The sequence below is a fragment of the Motacilla alba genome, chromosome 1A (assembly GCF_015832195.1).
Source record: "Motacilla alba alba isolate MOTALB_02 chromosome 1A, Motacilla_alba_V1.0_pri, whole genome shotgun sequence".
NCBI lineage: Eukaryota > Metazoa > Chordata > Aves > Passeriformes > Motacillidae > Motacilla > Motacilla alba.
Window position 1 is genome coordinate 2,336,139 of NC_052031.1, and position 16,692 is coordinate 2,352,830.

At 39.7% G+C, this 16,692-nt stretch overlaps 1 protein-coding gene across 3 annotated transcripts in view; it reads left to right on the forward strand.

The window, feature by feature from the left end:
• Positions 1–16,692, forward strand: part of CHCHD3 (coiled-coil-helix-coiled-coil-helix domain containing 3) — a 137,323-nt gene that overhangs the window by 36,280 nt on the left and 84,351 nt on the right. For all 3 annotated transcript variants that reach the window (XM_038153211.1, XM_038153212.1, XM_038153213.1), the window contains exon 4: positions 2,906–3,050. In XM_038153211.1, coding sequence (XP_038009139.1) covers positions 2,906–3,050 — 145 coding nt within the window. The remainder of the gene's footprint in view (positions 1–2,905; positions 3,051–16,692) is intronic.

Consider the following 16,692-nt stretch of genomic DNA (forward strand, 5'->3'; position numbering starts at 1 on the left):
TGGGTGATTGGTTTGTCAGGATTTACCCATCCTCTTACAAAAAATACAGATATATAAATTTTCTTCACAGCATTAAGTTAAGAGCATTGTAGTTCTCAACGACAGTGCTGGGGAAAGGCAGGAATTGTTGCTTTTTTTGTGTTGGTTGTGTGCTATAAAGCAGTTGAGAAATGAAATATTGTGAAGTGTTAACACAGACTTTAACTGGAGCTGCTTCTTAATGCTTGATGTGTGTTTTCCAATAGCACCATGAGAAGTGATTGCCTTGCATGCCACACTTCATTAAATCAGCCACTCCACACTTCTTAAAGCAGTATTTCATAATTATTTAGAAGGATTTTATTCAAAAAGATATCAATTGTGTGGGGAAAATGTATAGCCAGCAGCCTTTTCTGCTGCTTCAGCAGCTTCTTTAACATCCTTTCTGTATAAATGATCAGTGCAACGCTCTCTGTTGTCTGGAGTTCTGTGCTCAAACACAAGAACCATTAACTTGAGCCTTTATTTCTGCTGTAATTAAAAATGTCACTTGAAAAATTCCTGTGGAATTCCTGGAGTAGTGACAAGTATATATATACACACACACACACACACACACACACACACATACATACATACATATATATATATCTATATATATATTTAATTTTTGCCCAGCTAATACAATTTATAGGTAATAATATAATTTATTACTGTAGATCCAGCTGATGTTTGCCTTTATTTGGTACATGCTGAATGCCAGGGAAATGAATTTGTAATGCCAAGAAAAACCCTGCTGGAGGTTGATGCAGGCGAATGTTTGCGATCAGCGGGATCTGCTGAGTGTTTGTTTCATTAAGCTCCTACAAGCCACCCAATTATGGAACTCAAATAAATGAAAATGACTTCAAAATCCCGCTTATTTTGTTAAAAACTCTGCTGAATTTCAATCAGTTGAGATGGCAGTTTAGGAATATTGTTTTGGGACTCCAAACTGCCCTAAATAAAAGTTTTTTGAGGAATTTAACTCGTTGTGTTGTGTGGTCCTGGTCACACAAATGAGGGTGAGAGTTGATGTAATTTTTGTTTGGAGATGCTGCCAAGAGCAGTCTTGGATTGTAAAAAAGTTCCTTTTTGGCCTAAATAATATAAAATTTGATAATGAAATAGTGTCCTTTTATGGTAGAACACCCTGCAAGGAAAAGGAAAGGGAGGAATAACCCAAACAGTAAAATGCATTTTCTTTAACTGAGGTGACCCAAGTGTCTTGATCCAGATTTAAATGAGAGATTAGGAAGCTCTAATTTGATGTAAAAAAGAATTGAATGTAAATATCTGAGTGTTGGGGGGTTGCTTTATATTGGGGATTTTTGGGTGTTTTTTGTTCATGAGAGTTTTTTGGTTTTTAAATTTTTCATAGTTTATAAAGTGGAAAACTTTTGCCTGGATTTTTCTGCTGTTTAATCTGTAAAGTATATTTCATGTCTTTTAATGACTCTAATGTGTACAGCAGCATAAAGAGGAGACATTTTTAATGGAAAACAGGAGGTCAGATCCAAGAAGGATGAGGAAGGATCTTCCTTCAGTCTTGGGAAGCATTAAATGCTCTTTGTTGCTCACCAGAAAAAGGTGCTGAGACTACTATTTTGACACTTTTTTTCCTTTTTAGGCAAAACATGATTTCTCCAATCCAAAAGACAACCAGCATGTTTTGACTGTGCTGTATGAAGGATTGTTATGATTGTATGAAGGATTTGTTATATCAATCCTGCTGGAGTAATTTGGGGGACCTTGGGAAATCACTTAATGGAATTTGGTCCATGTCTGCATAATCTGACTTTTTTATTTTTTTTTTTTTAGCTGGAGTAATTGAAGATGCAGCTTAATAAACTTTTATAAAGATTCCCAGTTGGTTGCTGTGTTTCAGAGGGTTTGGAGCTGAGCACTGAAGTAATACATCTTGTAATTGTCTTTTTTCCTCCCTACCTCACTTAAATGTATTCCCTGGGGAAGAATCTAATGTACTCTAATGCTGGTACCTTTTACAAAGTGACCTGACTCATTAGGATTTGTTCTCCAGAGCTCCCTTGACAACAGATAAATGCACTGAGAATATTGAAGCTTCCTCTCCATCACTCTTTCAAAAAAAAAAAAAAGAAAATCTATTTGAAACCCAGTGTTTCATAGCTCCATTACTGCTCTGAGTTCCGTGCTCGATGTCACAACACGCGGGTTTCATTCTCCGAGTGTTTCCATGAAAATGAGACACGGTGTGCTTGTCTCAAGTACTCCACTGAAGGTTTCAAATCTATTTGTGGCTTGTGACATAGAAATATTGAGAATTTTCTGGGCCCGAAGTTGCCTTTATTAACTCTGTTGCAACAAGTTCAATAACTATTTTCTCTGCTCCTCTCAGATCGCTGGGAAAGGTTGATGATGGTTCTTCGATCTTCATGGAGCTTGGGAAATGGATGAAGTCCTTGGGTGTATGGTGTGTTTAGAGGGAGGAAAGCACTTTCCCAGTGCAGGAAAGCTTTTAGGTGGAAATTGAGTGCCTGCTGGCTGCTGGGAAAAGGATTTTCCCAGAAAAATGGTTCCATAAAACCAGACAGAAACCCAGCCAACCAACAGAGTTCTCTGCATCTCACTTAAAAATATATTTAATTGAATCAGCTGTAATTTATATGATTTAATGAACAGTGTTGTCAAAACTCGTAACTTTTTGTGTATTCAGATTTTGATACTTGAATTAGAAATAAACTTCTGGATTCTTTTAGTGAATATTTGTATTTAAGTGTCTTAAGAAGCCAAGAGTAAAAAAGCATTGCCGTGACAGCTTCTAAAGCGACTTCTCTGCTTCGAAACAACACTTGGAAAGTAGATTTTGAATTTTCTCTCAGCCTAAATCTCCCTGCACCTCCTGCAGGTTGAAACAAGAACAAATGTACGTTCGGGATGAGTTTGGCAAGCTCCTGGAACGGGAGAGGATCTCCTCAAACGAGCACCTGACTCGAGCCATCCTTCGCGAGCGAGCGGCCACGGAGGAGGAGCGGCAGAAGGCTCAGCGCTTTGTGAGTCCTCACGTGCTGGCGAGGGTGGAGGGTGTTGGCAAGAAAGCTTCACAGATGTGTGGGCTTGGCAGAAAGGTCTCTGAATGTAGAATTTGAGAATGAAATAGAGGTGGAAGTGAGTTTCGATATAGAAGAATAGTAGATGTGTAAATTGAGGATTGCTGGGCCACTATTGCTGCACAACTAAGGAAGAAAAGGTTGGGTCGAGTCTCTGAATGCAGAATTTGAGAATGAAATAGAGGTGGAAGCGAGTTTTGATACAGAAGAATAGTAGATGTGTAAATTGAGGAGTGCTGGGCCACTCTTGCTGCACAACTAAGGAAGCAAAGGTTGAGTCGAGTCTCTGAATGCAGAATTTGAGAATGAAATAGAAATGGAAGCAAGTTTTGATGCAGAAGAAGAGTAGATGTGTAAACTGAGGGTTGCTGGGTCACTCTTGCTGCACAACTAAGAAAGCAAAGGTTGAGTCGAGTCTCTGAATGTAGAATTTGAGAATGAAGTAGAGGTGGAAGTGAGTTTTGATATAGAAGAATAGTAGATGTGTAAATTGACAATTGCTGGGCCACTCTTGCTGCACAACTAAGAAGGCAAAGGTTGAGTCTCTGAATGCAGAATTTGAGAATGAAATAGAAATGGAAGCGAGTTTTGATACAGAAGAAGAGTAGATGTGTAAACTGAGCATTGCTGGGCCACTCTTGCTGGACAACTAAGGAAGCAAAGGTTGAGTCAAGTCTCTGAATGCAGAATTTGAGAATGAAATAGAGGTGGAAGTGAGTTTTCATATAGAAGAATAGTAGATGTGTAAATTGACAATTGCTGGGCCACTCTTGGTGCACAACTAAGAAAGCAAAGGTTGAGTCGAGTCTCTGAATGCAGAATTTGAGAATGATATAGAAATGGAAGCAAGTTTTGATACAGAAGAAGAGTAGATGTGTAAACTGAGGGTTGCTGGGTCACTCTTGCTGCACAACTAAGAAAGCAAAGGTTGAGTCGAGTCTCTGAATGTAGAATTTGAGAATGAAATAGAGGTGGAAGTGAGTTTTGATATAGAAGAATAGTAGATGTGTAAATTGACAATTGCTGGGCCACTCTTGCTGCACAACTAAGAAGGCAAAGGTTGAGTCTCTGAATGCAGAATTTGAGAATGAAATAGAAATGGAAGCAAATTTTGATACAGAAGAAGAGTAGATGTGTAAACTGAGGGTTGCTGGGCCACTCTTGCTGGACAACTAAGGAAGCAAAGGTTGAGTCGAGTCTCTGAATGTAGAATTTGAGAATGAAGTAGAGGTGGAAGTGAGTTTTGATATAGAAGAACAGTAGATGTGTAAACTGAGGGTTGCTGGGTCACTCTTGCTGAACAACTAAGAAGGCAAAGGTTGAGTTGGAAAGGATAAGCTGACCACAAACAAAAAGATGTTTTAACCAAGCAGAAAGATATCGCAGGCAAACAAGGCATGTCCATGTGGCAAGTAGAACAAAGTGTAGTTATCTGGCTGGTTAATTTTCCCTTGCTCAGAATATCAAAGTTAGCAGTTGTGTCTTCTGGATTTTGATCAATCTTCCTGGTTCCAGCTGTGAGATTTGGAAATACCTGGTGGTTCTTGGGTGCAGGTTTGTTATCGCCAAGCAGGTATTTGCCATTTCCGCTTGCTCATTCTTTGAATGGTTTACTCTGAGATTACAAGGGAGAATTGTAAGAATTTTCTGCTGCAAGAAAACTGAAAAACAGCTTTAAGCTTAACCTGTACCAAACTAACTCACGTGGTTGGATAGTATTGACCATAATACGGTAATGATGGTAGTTATGATAGGCTGTAGGTAAAAGAAAAGGTGTAGATTGCTTGATAATGTATTAAGATGCACAGCAAAGAAAAATATATAATGCAGAACTCAGGGGGATTCAGGCTTGCCTACAGCTGGAGCTGACACCTGCAGGTGTGCCTCTGTCACCCACAGCCTTGGACTGTTGTAACATCTTGGATACAATAAAGTGCATTTTGAAGAGCCCCCTGAAGGCTCTTCCTCTCAAATATTTACAGAAATCACAGATTTTCCAAGCAGCTTTCTTCTCAGGCCTGTTGGTAGGAGAGCAGATCTCTTCTCTTATTTATTTATTTTTTTTTCATGACTAGGTAGCAGCATGTCATTTTATTTTGGTTAAATATCCTTCTTTTAAGGGGTTTTGCTGCTTGTTTCCAACTTTGGAACAGCTCAGTGAAAAATTCTCTTTGAAAGATTCATCTCTCGTTAGAGCTGATGTATTAAACCTTCCTGACAAGGAAATTGGAACATATGGTTGGCTGTTTTCCTCAGAAAACTGACATTATACAGTTCAGTCCATTTCAAATGTCTGACAGATTTATAACTTCCTCTGTAGAGTGTTTGCTTGCTGTGGTGAGTCTCTATTGACTCTTCCTTCTAACAATAATAATTATTGTCTGAGGTGGGAATATGCTTTAAAAATATAAATGTACTTGAGTGTGAATACTAAAGAAATCATTATTTTCAAGGCAAAAAGTTGAAAATGCTTAATGTGAGCATTGCTGTAAAAATAAATGGGAATTGCTTATGTCAGCAGCAACATAAATGTTTGTTGGGCTCTCTAAATCTGGAGTAAAATCCAAAGTTTTTAAGGTTTATGGGTTGGTATCTTAGTAATCAATCACTTCAGTAAGCAATAGCTTTGTCTTTGCTGTGGGATTTAAAATCTGATGTTCATGTTATTTTTCCAAATCCCAATTTAAAACCAAACCAATTCCACCTCAGTGTTGGTATCTTTTCCAGCCATTTCTGGATTTTTTTTTCACCTCTGTGCAAACGTTATTGTTGAAGAATAATTTCAGTGTTGTAAACAAATGTTTAATATTTTGTCATTATAAAACATGGGAACAAAGGAGAATGGAAAGGAATTATGACCAAGGTACAGCCTTAGTTATGTGCCTTAAATCCTTGGATTCTTAATGTTGTGTGGGAGAGATAAGGGTTTTGTGGCCTGGAGCTAATGAGGAGCTGAAGATTTATAATGGAGACTATTATTTGCATAATTACTGGGGGTTTGCATCTTTTTCTCCCTGTTGTGGTGATTTTGGGAAGCACAAGCTGGATTTCTCCTCGGCCAAATGCTTGAGAAATTCCATATTATGCATCCGAAACTGCTTTATTTAGTTATTTTGCTGGTTAATTTTCACTTGCTTTGGAATATCATATAAAAATGTATATCTCATATATAGATAGATTTATATATATATATATATATATATATATATATATGTACATATATATATATATAAAAAGTTAGCACTTGTGTCATCTTGGTTTTGATCAATCTTCCTGGTTCCACCTATGAAATTTGGAAATACCTGGTGGTTCTTGGGTGCAGGTTTGTTATCACCAGATGTTTTCCATTTCCACTGTGTCTTGCTCATTCTTTGAAGGGTGCACTCTAAGATTGCCAACTAGCAAGAAGGTTTTGTCTGTTTCCTTAAAAATGAAAATATTGAGTAATTCTCACGTTCCTCTAAGTCAGCTCCTTTATTTTCCTTTAATTGGTCAGATTTTATTTCTTTGGCTTCATTGCTTACCCTGCCCGTGCATTTATTTCCTGTATCAAAGCTGAATTCAAAATCTGTACCACAGGGAAATGTATTTCTCGGTATCCTTTGTCAGGTACTGTGAAGAATTCTGTGTTTTAGTAAGCTGCTACAGCAGGTTTGTATTTTATGGAGCCCAGATTTGATTTGTCAGACTCTTCTTGGAGAAAAACAAAAGTGTTCCTGAAGTGTCAGTAGAAAAATGAATTCCTTTGCTGCTGCTAAATTGTTCAAATAGTGCAAAGGAAAAGAAATTATGGTGAGAAAGGAAGAGTTTGAGTTTTCTTTTGTAAAGGGTGCTAATTTTGTAAAGGGTGCTAAGCTGCAAAATAGATGTAAAATTTCCCATTCTTGAATATTTTCAATACAAACTGCTGCTTATAATCTCAGAAAGAAGAAATTTGTGGTGTTAACATCCCAAAAGTCAGGATTAGCTCTTTATAGAAATGAGGGGGGAAAAAAGGGAGGATATGATGTGTTAATACCTGAAATACTTTAGTGCTGTGACCTGTCCCAGGAAGTGCCCTCAGTTCGGGGGGGCTGGCAGGTGGCTGGTGGGATGTCAGCTCCTGCAACAACACGTTTTGGGGGGATCCAAAGGCTTGCAAAGCAGCAATTCTGACATTTGTGCCAGCAAAAGTAGAAATTATTGTTCAGAGTGGCATTTCCAAACCCTGAAAATCCCTCGTGGGGTCAGTGTGAGGATTTAATCAACTCTTGGTGCTTAACTCAGCAGAAATAAAGGCAGCTGCTGTCGATTCTTGGAGCAATCCTTTAAATGCCACTGACTGGGAGTATTTTGGACACAGCCTGGCTTTTTTTGTCCCACAGACTTGGGATTTCCTTATCCCCCCCCAGATTTGGGATTTCCTCATCCCACAGATTTGGGGTGGTGTCTTGGGAAAGTGCTGCTCTCCAGGTGCTGGGGAGATCTTGGATCTCCTCTGGCTTCTCCCTCCTCTCTGGCTGGGGGGTATTTGATCCTGGAATGAGCTGAACCTGGGAAGAATGAGGTGGGGAGGCCCTGGCAGAGTTTTCCCAGAGGAGCTGTGGCTGCTCCATGCCTGAAGTGTCCAGGGATGGGCCTTGGAGCAGCCTGGGACAGTGGAAGGTGTCCCTGCCCATGGCAGGGGGTGGAATGAGATGATTTTTCAGATCCCTTCCAACCCAAACCATTCTATAATTCTGAGATTATCCTTTTTTTCCCCCTCTGTTTTTCCCCTGTCTTCAGGGCTGTTTCCTGGCTGTTTTTAGGGCTCCCAATACATCAGGGTTGGGTGATTTGATGGTGAAGAATTTTATTTTCTTCTTTTCTGTTGTGTCAGTGCAGATATGAGCTGAGGCAAATCCTTCACAAAACCGTCCTGGAGCCCTTTCCAAATGCAGCCAATCTGCTTTATAACAACTCCAAAAGCAGCTCCGTTGAGGAAATTGCAGAGTCTGCGTGCAGGGCAATTGTCAGGGGGGCAAAATGAGAACTGCTTGAAGTGGCCTTGCCACCAAACGAGGTGGTTTTGTACCTTTAGCTTTACTCCCTTTGGAATTGTGACATTTGCAAAGCATCTCAGTGTGATTTCACCGAAGGACAAAGTGCAGCATGTGCTTGAAGTCAAGAACTGCAGCTGGTTAAAAATACTTCCTTTTTTCCACACACTCTTAGTGTGGATATGATGTTGTTTTTCTGCCCATTCCTCTTGAAAAAAGGACTTCAAAATAAAGAAAATATTTTATTTCAGCCCAGCCAGAAAGAATTTTGAGGGTGGTGTGGTTCTCTGCAGCAAAGGGTGAAGCTGAAGGTCCTTATGGTGGCCCTGAGAATACTTTATTTATATTTCATCACTTAGACCTGTTCTGTGCCATATTTATTATTGGAGATTTTTGCTGTAAATCTGAAAATTGGGCCTGGCTGAGTTGGGCACAGTCTTGTAGAGTGGCTTTCAATGTGGTGGCTTTGCCATAAATAGTTTATTGATGTTCCATCACTTGAGTCATTATGAAAGTCAGGGTGAGACGAGGAGAATATGGAGTAGAAAATCAATAGTTATCCAAAGTGCAGAGGACCTGTTGTATTTCCATCTCCTGATAATGACCTGGAGTGTACTGTGAACACATTTGCTCCTCTGTCTGGACTGAAACGAGTTGTCATTAGGAGCCTTTATGTTAGAAAATGGTTTTATTGAGCTGCCAATGACATTAAAGTCTCATTTCCCTTTGAAGAGGCACAGAAATATTGTTCTGTTCATGTGCTGTAACCAGAACATTAAAATTTGATTATTGCTATCATTAGAAGTCTGTATCCATACTAATGCAATTACATCTATTTGTCCATGTGTTGTTCCAGGCTTTCATTGAAGCACCTGTTTGAGACTGAAATCTGAAGTGCTGAGGAATCTCATTGTTTTGTAAATTACTTTCTGCACAAGAAGTTCTATCAAAAAATTCCTCGCTCAAAAAAAAAAAAAATCAATTTGGTAGAAGTATCTTTATATTAAAAAGCACTTTTTTTTGCACTTTAAGTCACTGTGATAATCAGATTATTGGAGATTTTTTTTTTCCCTGGCAAAATCCTATTTGAGATGTGAAGTTCTTTTACTTCTCAGAGTCCTGAAATCAATAGACAGAATACATTCCTGGCCATATCAGAGCTGAAGTGTGTTGAGTTATGTGAGGAGGAAATCTGACCTGTTGTCATAATTGAACGCAGGTTGTTAAAATGGAGTCTTGTGCTCCTCTGTGCCTGAACTGGTTTGGTGTTTTCCCCATCACCCTGGGGTGACTGGTCCCAGTCAGTGCTGGCCAGTGACCTCCCCTTTGAGGTGCATTTGTTTTTCCTGTCCTCAATTCATTAGCTCTGTCATGAGGACATTTCCTATTTTCCATAAACAGATTAAATCCTGACCCTTCCTGCTCTTTCCAAGCAGGCCTGGACAAACCATATTTTAAGGATGACTTCACTAGGAAATACCAGGGGGAAGAATTAAATGAGTTAAGGCATTAGTTCTCAGGAGAAGAGTCTGTTTACAAACCTGCAGTATTTATTACATACCTCATTTAGCTCATTCATCATTTTAATAGAAAAATGAATCTTTTTAGATGATTCTGAAATAATTTGAGGTAAACTACACAGCCTGAGGCAAAACAGGATTGCTTGGTGCAGGGAGGGCTCTTGGAGAAGTAAGCACGAGCAGAGACTGTAATTCACAATTTATGGCAGTAAAAATACTAAAGGCTCGTATTTGAACGTGAGATTTAAGGTTTGGGAAGCACATGGTGCAAAATTAAATCTACTGACAGTTGTTTTGTCTCTTGTTCCTCGGTTTTATAATTTAGAGAGTAGAAATTTTTCACGAAACCTCGTTGAAAGTGGAGATTGGGGGAGTTTCACTCATAAAATCTTATTTAGTCCTACGCACATTTTTTTTGGTGATTTTTTATGGCTTGGAAGTAGCAGTTTTGTTGCAGCAAAAACTCTTTTTCCTATGGGCAAACCAGGATTTGGTCGTTCCTGTCATAGAAGACAGGAGGCAGAAGGTATTTTGGAGTATTGAAGATGGGATCTGTCTTTTTTGCTGTGTTTCCTTTTGGGGGAAAGAAATTTGGTTGGTTTTTAGAGAAGGAAGTGGTCTACAATGAGTAAGAAATTTATATTTGGAATATACATAATTCCACTGCACTGACTGCACTCCTGTTCCTTGGAATAAACAGAATATTGCTCCTTTGGTTTATGTCTCTCCTGGCACACATTCCTTCTTCCTCTCCCTCCTTTTTGGCATTTCTACTGCAGCACAAAAATATTTAGGATAGAAATTCAGGTTTTGGGGGAGGATTTTAGGGGATCTTAAACAGGTGATGTGAAACTGCTGTGTGAGCGAGAAGCTCTTGCTAAGCAAATAAAGTTGATAATTTTCTCACAAATAAGAAAAGGGGCTGCCTGTCACATATTTGCAAACCATGAATGATTTTCTTATCTGGCCTTGAAAAAGTAAAGGCTCATTTGATTAAAATTAATTTAAAAAATTAATTAATAAGTGAACAGTTTTCCCTCTACCCTGATAGAGGAAAACGGTAGAAAGAATTTAAAATAGCCTGTGGATGGTGCTGGAGTTGGAATCCCGGTATGATTTGTCACATAAACTGGTAAATAAATGTTTTATTTCCTCTCTGAAATCACCATGAAGGGCCTGGGAACCACAAGTTGCCTTTTCCTGGGTCTCTCTTCTGTCCCTTTACAACGTCCATGCTGACATTCAAAATATTTGTTTAGGTGGAACAATAGAAATAATTTTCCCCTTCCTTCAGCATTTCACTTGGCAACATGTTATAGATGTATTTCTTATAATTTTTCTGTGTAACAGTTAATGGCTTTTTTTTTCCTCTGTGTCAAAGTTTGACAGACAGGAAAACCATGGTAAAATGAGAATTCTGAAGGCAAGCAAAGTACAGAGAAGGAGCATTTATTCTCTTTAAGCTTTCTTTTTGAATGGTGAATGTGTTTTGATAGTCAAGCAGCATTTAAAGCATGTTATTTTTTAATTCTTATATAGCAAACCCCAAGATATTTGACTGAAGCAAAATTAATCACTGTGTTATTTCGGCATTCAGATGAAGATCTAGTGCTTTACAAAGCCTGCTGCTCCATCAATTTGTTCTTTGGGTTGAATTCAAATTGAGTTCATTTTTATAGATTCACTGCATAATACTCTGCTCTCTCCTCCCTCATTCATTAACCAATTTGTTCGTGCTACTCCCTTTTTATTGAACGGTAACAAAATTGCCCTGCTATCTCCCCAAATGAATATCATCATTCCTTGTCATGCATGGGCAAAAAGTAAGGCTGATAATCCCTTTTTCCACACACCTTCCCTCTTCCAGGGACAAGTCTTCCTTCTGCCCTGGAGGTAGCACGAGAAGAACATTTTAACCCCCCTTCTTTGGCTATAAATATTCCAAGCCGGGCTCCTTTTGATTACTCGTGGGCCTTTGGAGCGTGTACACCCTGCCAGTTGTGTGACACAACAAAAACCACATCAAAGCCTTGTCAGGGCTTGTCCTTGTACATGACACGCTACAAATCCATGGGAGGGATTAAAACGTGTCCGTTTGACACCGCGCTGGAAGCGCCACGCGGGCGACGCTCCTCCACTCGACAAAACAATCGCCCGGGCCTTCCCCTTCTGGCTTTTATTCAGTATTTCTTTGCTCTCACATTAAGCTGTTTTTTTGGGTAGGGATATATTCACTTTAGAGTGCTCTGGTTGTTCCTCATTTTGGGTTGAATTACCAGGTTTAGGTGTTTTCAGGGACGGAGGGGTGGAAGTCTGTCACTGGGATATTTTATGAAAATCCTTTCACTAGGATTTCCTTCTGAGAAGCTGAGAAGCCTCAGAGAGAAATGTAAACAATAACTATCTGTGGAATGTGATCTGGAGATGGTTTACCAACAGGTTCATCTTGGATTGGTCTCTCATGAATTGTTTCTACTTGATGACCAACCATGGTCCAGCTGTGTCGAGGCTCTGGGCAGTCACATGTTTTTGTTATTCATTCCTTTCTATTCCTTTCTAGCTTTCTGATGTATCCTTTCTCTCTATTCTTTTAGTATAGTTTTAGTATAGCATTTTTAATATAATATATATATCATAATATAATAAATCAGCCTTCTGAAACGTGGAGTCAAGATTCTCATCTCTTTCTTTGTCGGGGCTGACTGCAAATTCCACAGAAGTCATCAGGCAGTTTGTTTCAGGGCTGTTCTCAGGAGTGGCTGAGGTCACTTAGTGTTGAGTTTTTATCTTCTTTTTGCCAGGGTTGGGATTAAATGCCTGAGATGGTATTTCTTGTTTGGACTCAGATGTTTATTTGTTCTTATCTGTGTTACAGTCTCACAAACCCTGAGTTCTACGGCACTTCACTCTGATATAAACTAAAAATGGAGCCCCATCTCTCTCTCTACAAGGCCTTTTAAGGATAAACTGTCCAATGAAGAAATGGCACCTAAATTATTTTCACTTTTAACCCAATAACCAACCCAATAACCAACCCAATAACCGTGCCTGCAATGGGGACCTTTTTATCCAATTACACAAAACCACCCAAACCCATGGAGAAGAAGGAGGACCAGGGACCAGCCACAGCCCCCGAACCCCCATCTTGCTTTATAGATATCACTGCATTCTAAACCCTTAAACTCTGAGTTTCCCCCTGTGATATCACACACTTCTATCCAAACCCCACACCCACAATCCCAGTGCTGCCATTCCATTCTGGAAGCTTCTCCAGGGCCTCAGGTCACTGCAGTGTTCTCCTGGGGGTCAGAGCCTGGAGCACAGAAAGTCTGGAATTCTCAGCAGCCCTGGTTCCAACCACTTGGTTTGCTCAGCCTGGAGAAGAGCCCAAGGGAAGTCCTTTTCAGATGTAATTTCAAGTTTTTAAGGGTTTTTTAATATCTTTTTAATATCTTTTTGTATTACTGGCTGTCTGGAATATATTGAAGTGCTCCAGTGTTGTAGCAGTAGGTGCCAATACAGCTAAAGCAGGTGTACACAAATTAATTAAAAAGGATATTTTAGGGAGAGGATGAGGAAGAAAAGTGGAATGTCATGGTGAACTCTGTAGGTTTTGGGAGGTTTTATACAAATTTTAGGAGATTTTTCAGTGCTGTCAAGTGTTATATAATCTGTTCTCTGGTAGCTGTACCACAATGTGCCTGGGGGAAAAACTATTCTGCCTCCTTGTTTTTTAAAGAAAGGAAGAGTTTAATGTAAGGCTTAATAAATTGGGGATGTTAAAACACCCTTTTAGTTCAGTAATAAGAATGAATCTCCTGATAGCCCAATCCTCTTAAGGCTGAGGGTCTTTGATTGCCCCCGGCCCTGCAAAGTGCAGGTCTTGTATTTTCCGAGACCCCTATCATTGGAAGGGATGATGAATCTGACTCCATGTTCTCAGAAGGCTAATTTATTATTTTATGATCTATATTATATTAAAGAATGCTATACTAAACTATGCTAAAGTATAGAGAAAGAATACAGACAGAAGGATAAAAAATAATAATGAAAACCCATGACTCCTTCCAGAGTGCCGACACAGCTTGGCCCCAGTTGGCCAGCGAGTCAAAACAACTCACAGCAAAAACCAATGAAACAATCACCTGTTGGATAAACAATGCCCAAACACATTCCAAAGCAGCAACACACAGAAGGAGCAAATCAGATAATTATTTGTTTTCCTTTTTTTCTGAGGCTTCTCAGCTTCCCTGGAGAAAATCCTGGGCAAAGGGATTTTTCCAGAAAATATGACGGTGACATGCAGGGGACTTTGGAGCTGGGAATTCAACCTCCTGCCAGGAATTCTGATACTGATGGTGTTTGTGTGTACAGTTGGGAGTTTGGGGAATCTGACACAATAGTGCAAATGGAAAACAAAAATAAACTTTGAATAATGTAAATAATAGAAAGATTTTAAGACAGAGAGGCACCTTCTGATGCCTTGTGGAGGCTGAGCTAGGACAGAGGCTGGGCAGAGTTCTGGAATAAAGCAGGGATTTATTGCAAGGATCTCCTCCATGGATCCACCTTGGGCAGCACAAGAGCCCAGCCAGGGCTGCAGCCAAGAGGAACCCAAATGGTCCCAAAATGCACGAGCGCTCCCGGGGTCTCTCCCTTGGCTCAGCTCTGCTCCATTTGCCCCTTGCAGTTCATTGTCCCGTTCCAGCTTTAGCCCAGGCACTCCCACCCTGCTTGTTTGTCTCTCTGCAGCCCACGCTGTTTGTGCTCCTGGCCTGAGCTTTGGCTCATTTGTCCTTGGTCCCAGCTGGAGCAGGAATTGTTTTGTCTCCCTGCTCTGTGCAGAGAGCTCACCATCCCATAATATGAACCCAGCCCCACACACCGAAGCAGCACAGAATGTGAAAAATATAAAAGCTAAACCTGAGGCATCACTTCCACTTCACACAAGACGTAATTTCAACAAGTAGCCAACAAAACTTAAATTTTGAAAGCAGAAATTGGTTTCAGCTGTCAATGCTGTAGAAGTGTCATGCAGGAGTGATATGGGAGAAGTTTGTCAACATGAATTTGGGGTGGCTGAACCAAAAGAAGATGATAATATTTCTCGTCTCATTACTTTCAGTAATTTAGCTGAGTTTGGAAAATCCACCCCTCTGATAACATAAAATACAGTGTCTTTTTTTTAGAGATATTTGAATTCAAATCATGTTTCTGAATAAATAAATAAACCTCATTACTTCTCATTTTCCTAATTATCATGCAGATAAACAGTGGGAATCGTGACATTAGGATAAGTAAGTGGCTTATGATTTTGCTTCAGAGGAAGAAAGTCTTGCTGTTCCCCCTTTTTCCCCCCTTGGGCCACGCAGGAGTAATAAATGAGCAAATCCAGAGGAGTTTCTGATGGATGCTTAATGGGGCTGTGCTGGAACCAAGGGCTGCTTTCTGCAGCAGCTGTCACAATTCCGAGTCATTAACACACCTTGAATGCTTGCAATCCAAAATCAGGGCATTTCAAAGCCATCAAGGCAGAAAGCCATGACTTTGAGGAAGGAGTTCGGGCTGCAGGCTCGGGGAAGTGTTGGAGTCGTGGAGCATGAGGAGTGTGAGTGTGAATTAAAATAATTCAAGTCATTTTGGAGGTTACAGGTTGACTTTCAAAGTTTATTTATGTCTTTAAGCCTGTGAAGAATCCAGTGATGGACTTTTGCACCCTTTTTGGTGGTTCCTGCCTTTGGAGCCAAAAGCTGCTTGTAAATCTTCTGGGAGGGAAGGGAATTCTTGTGTGCAGCAACAATGAGTCATTTCCAGTGTGTAAAACAACAGAAATATTCAAATATCCCAAATATTCAAGTCATGCCAGCAGACTCACAGCAATGGCTTCGTGTACATAATATTTTGGAGTGAGGAAATACTTCTGTGGAATAACTATCAGGATTTCTTGTAATGCTCTGGAAAGAAGGATAATTAATGAGGGTTGTTTCTGCCTTCATAAAGGGACATCTAAGAAGTGCTCAGATAAAGAGGTCAGCTGCATCTTTGTTTTACATCGTAGTAACTCGTGTCATATTTTAATTTTCCTGCTCCCTTTTATCTGCCTGTTTGAAGCGGGAGAAAAACCCCCAAATGCTTGTAGTTATTCCTTTTCAAAGTGATGATGTGGGAAGGAGATACTGAACTTGAGCAAATCATTCTTTGAACCAACTACCTGCCAGTGAGGGACTGCACAGCACAAAAACAGCAACCTTTGATAGGTCTGGAGAGTGAATTTGAAATTTTTCTACAAACCAACTTGACCTTGAGGAAAATAAGGAGATATTGACCCTCAGCACATCTGCAGGTGACACCGAGCTGACAGAGAGTAGGTTTGGATTGGAGATGAGGGAAAATTTTTTCCTTGTGAGGGTGAATTGGATGTGGAATATCCTGGAAAAAGCTGTTTGCAATTATCTGTTCAGAGTGCTGAGTCTGGTGCCTGAAAATGCGTAAAGGTGATAAATAAATGAGAATTAAAGATTACAGAAATACAGAGTTCAGAACTGAAGTTTACCAGAGAAGAAATATCACTTAAAATAACTCCTGAAATCACGATTTTGCCGTGTTTTGTTGTTTTGGTGTCGCTCGCTTGACAGTCATTTTTTTCTGTTTTATAAAACAAATTTTCCTTTTCTTCGTCTTTCCAAAGTCAGAGAAATTCATATCATATTTTAGAATTGGGCAGAGGGATAAAACTCATACTCCATGTGCACTGCTGGACAAACCCAGGACATTCTTTAAACTTTCCAAGTTGTGCTGAAAACACAAGTGGTTTTTACTGTTGGAATTGTGACCCAGTGCTGGTTTTGTGTAGGCTCATATCTGAGTTTTGATTCTTCTTTTTAAATGTGGCTATTTCTTTCATAAATTCTGCTCTTAAATTGTTTTTTTTTTTTTTTTGGTGAAATTTTTGTCTAATTTTTTCCCAATATCCCACTTCTTCCGCAAATCATCTCCTGGAGGTTCCTCCTGCCCTTGGTCACCCCGGTTCTTCATTTTTGCTTTCTT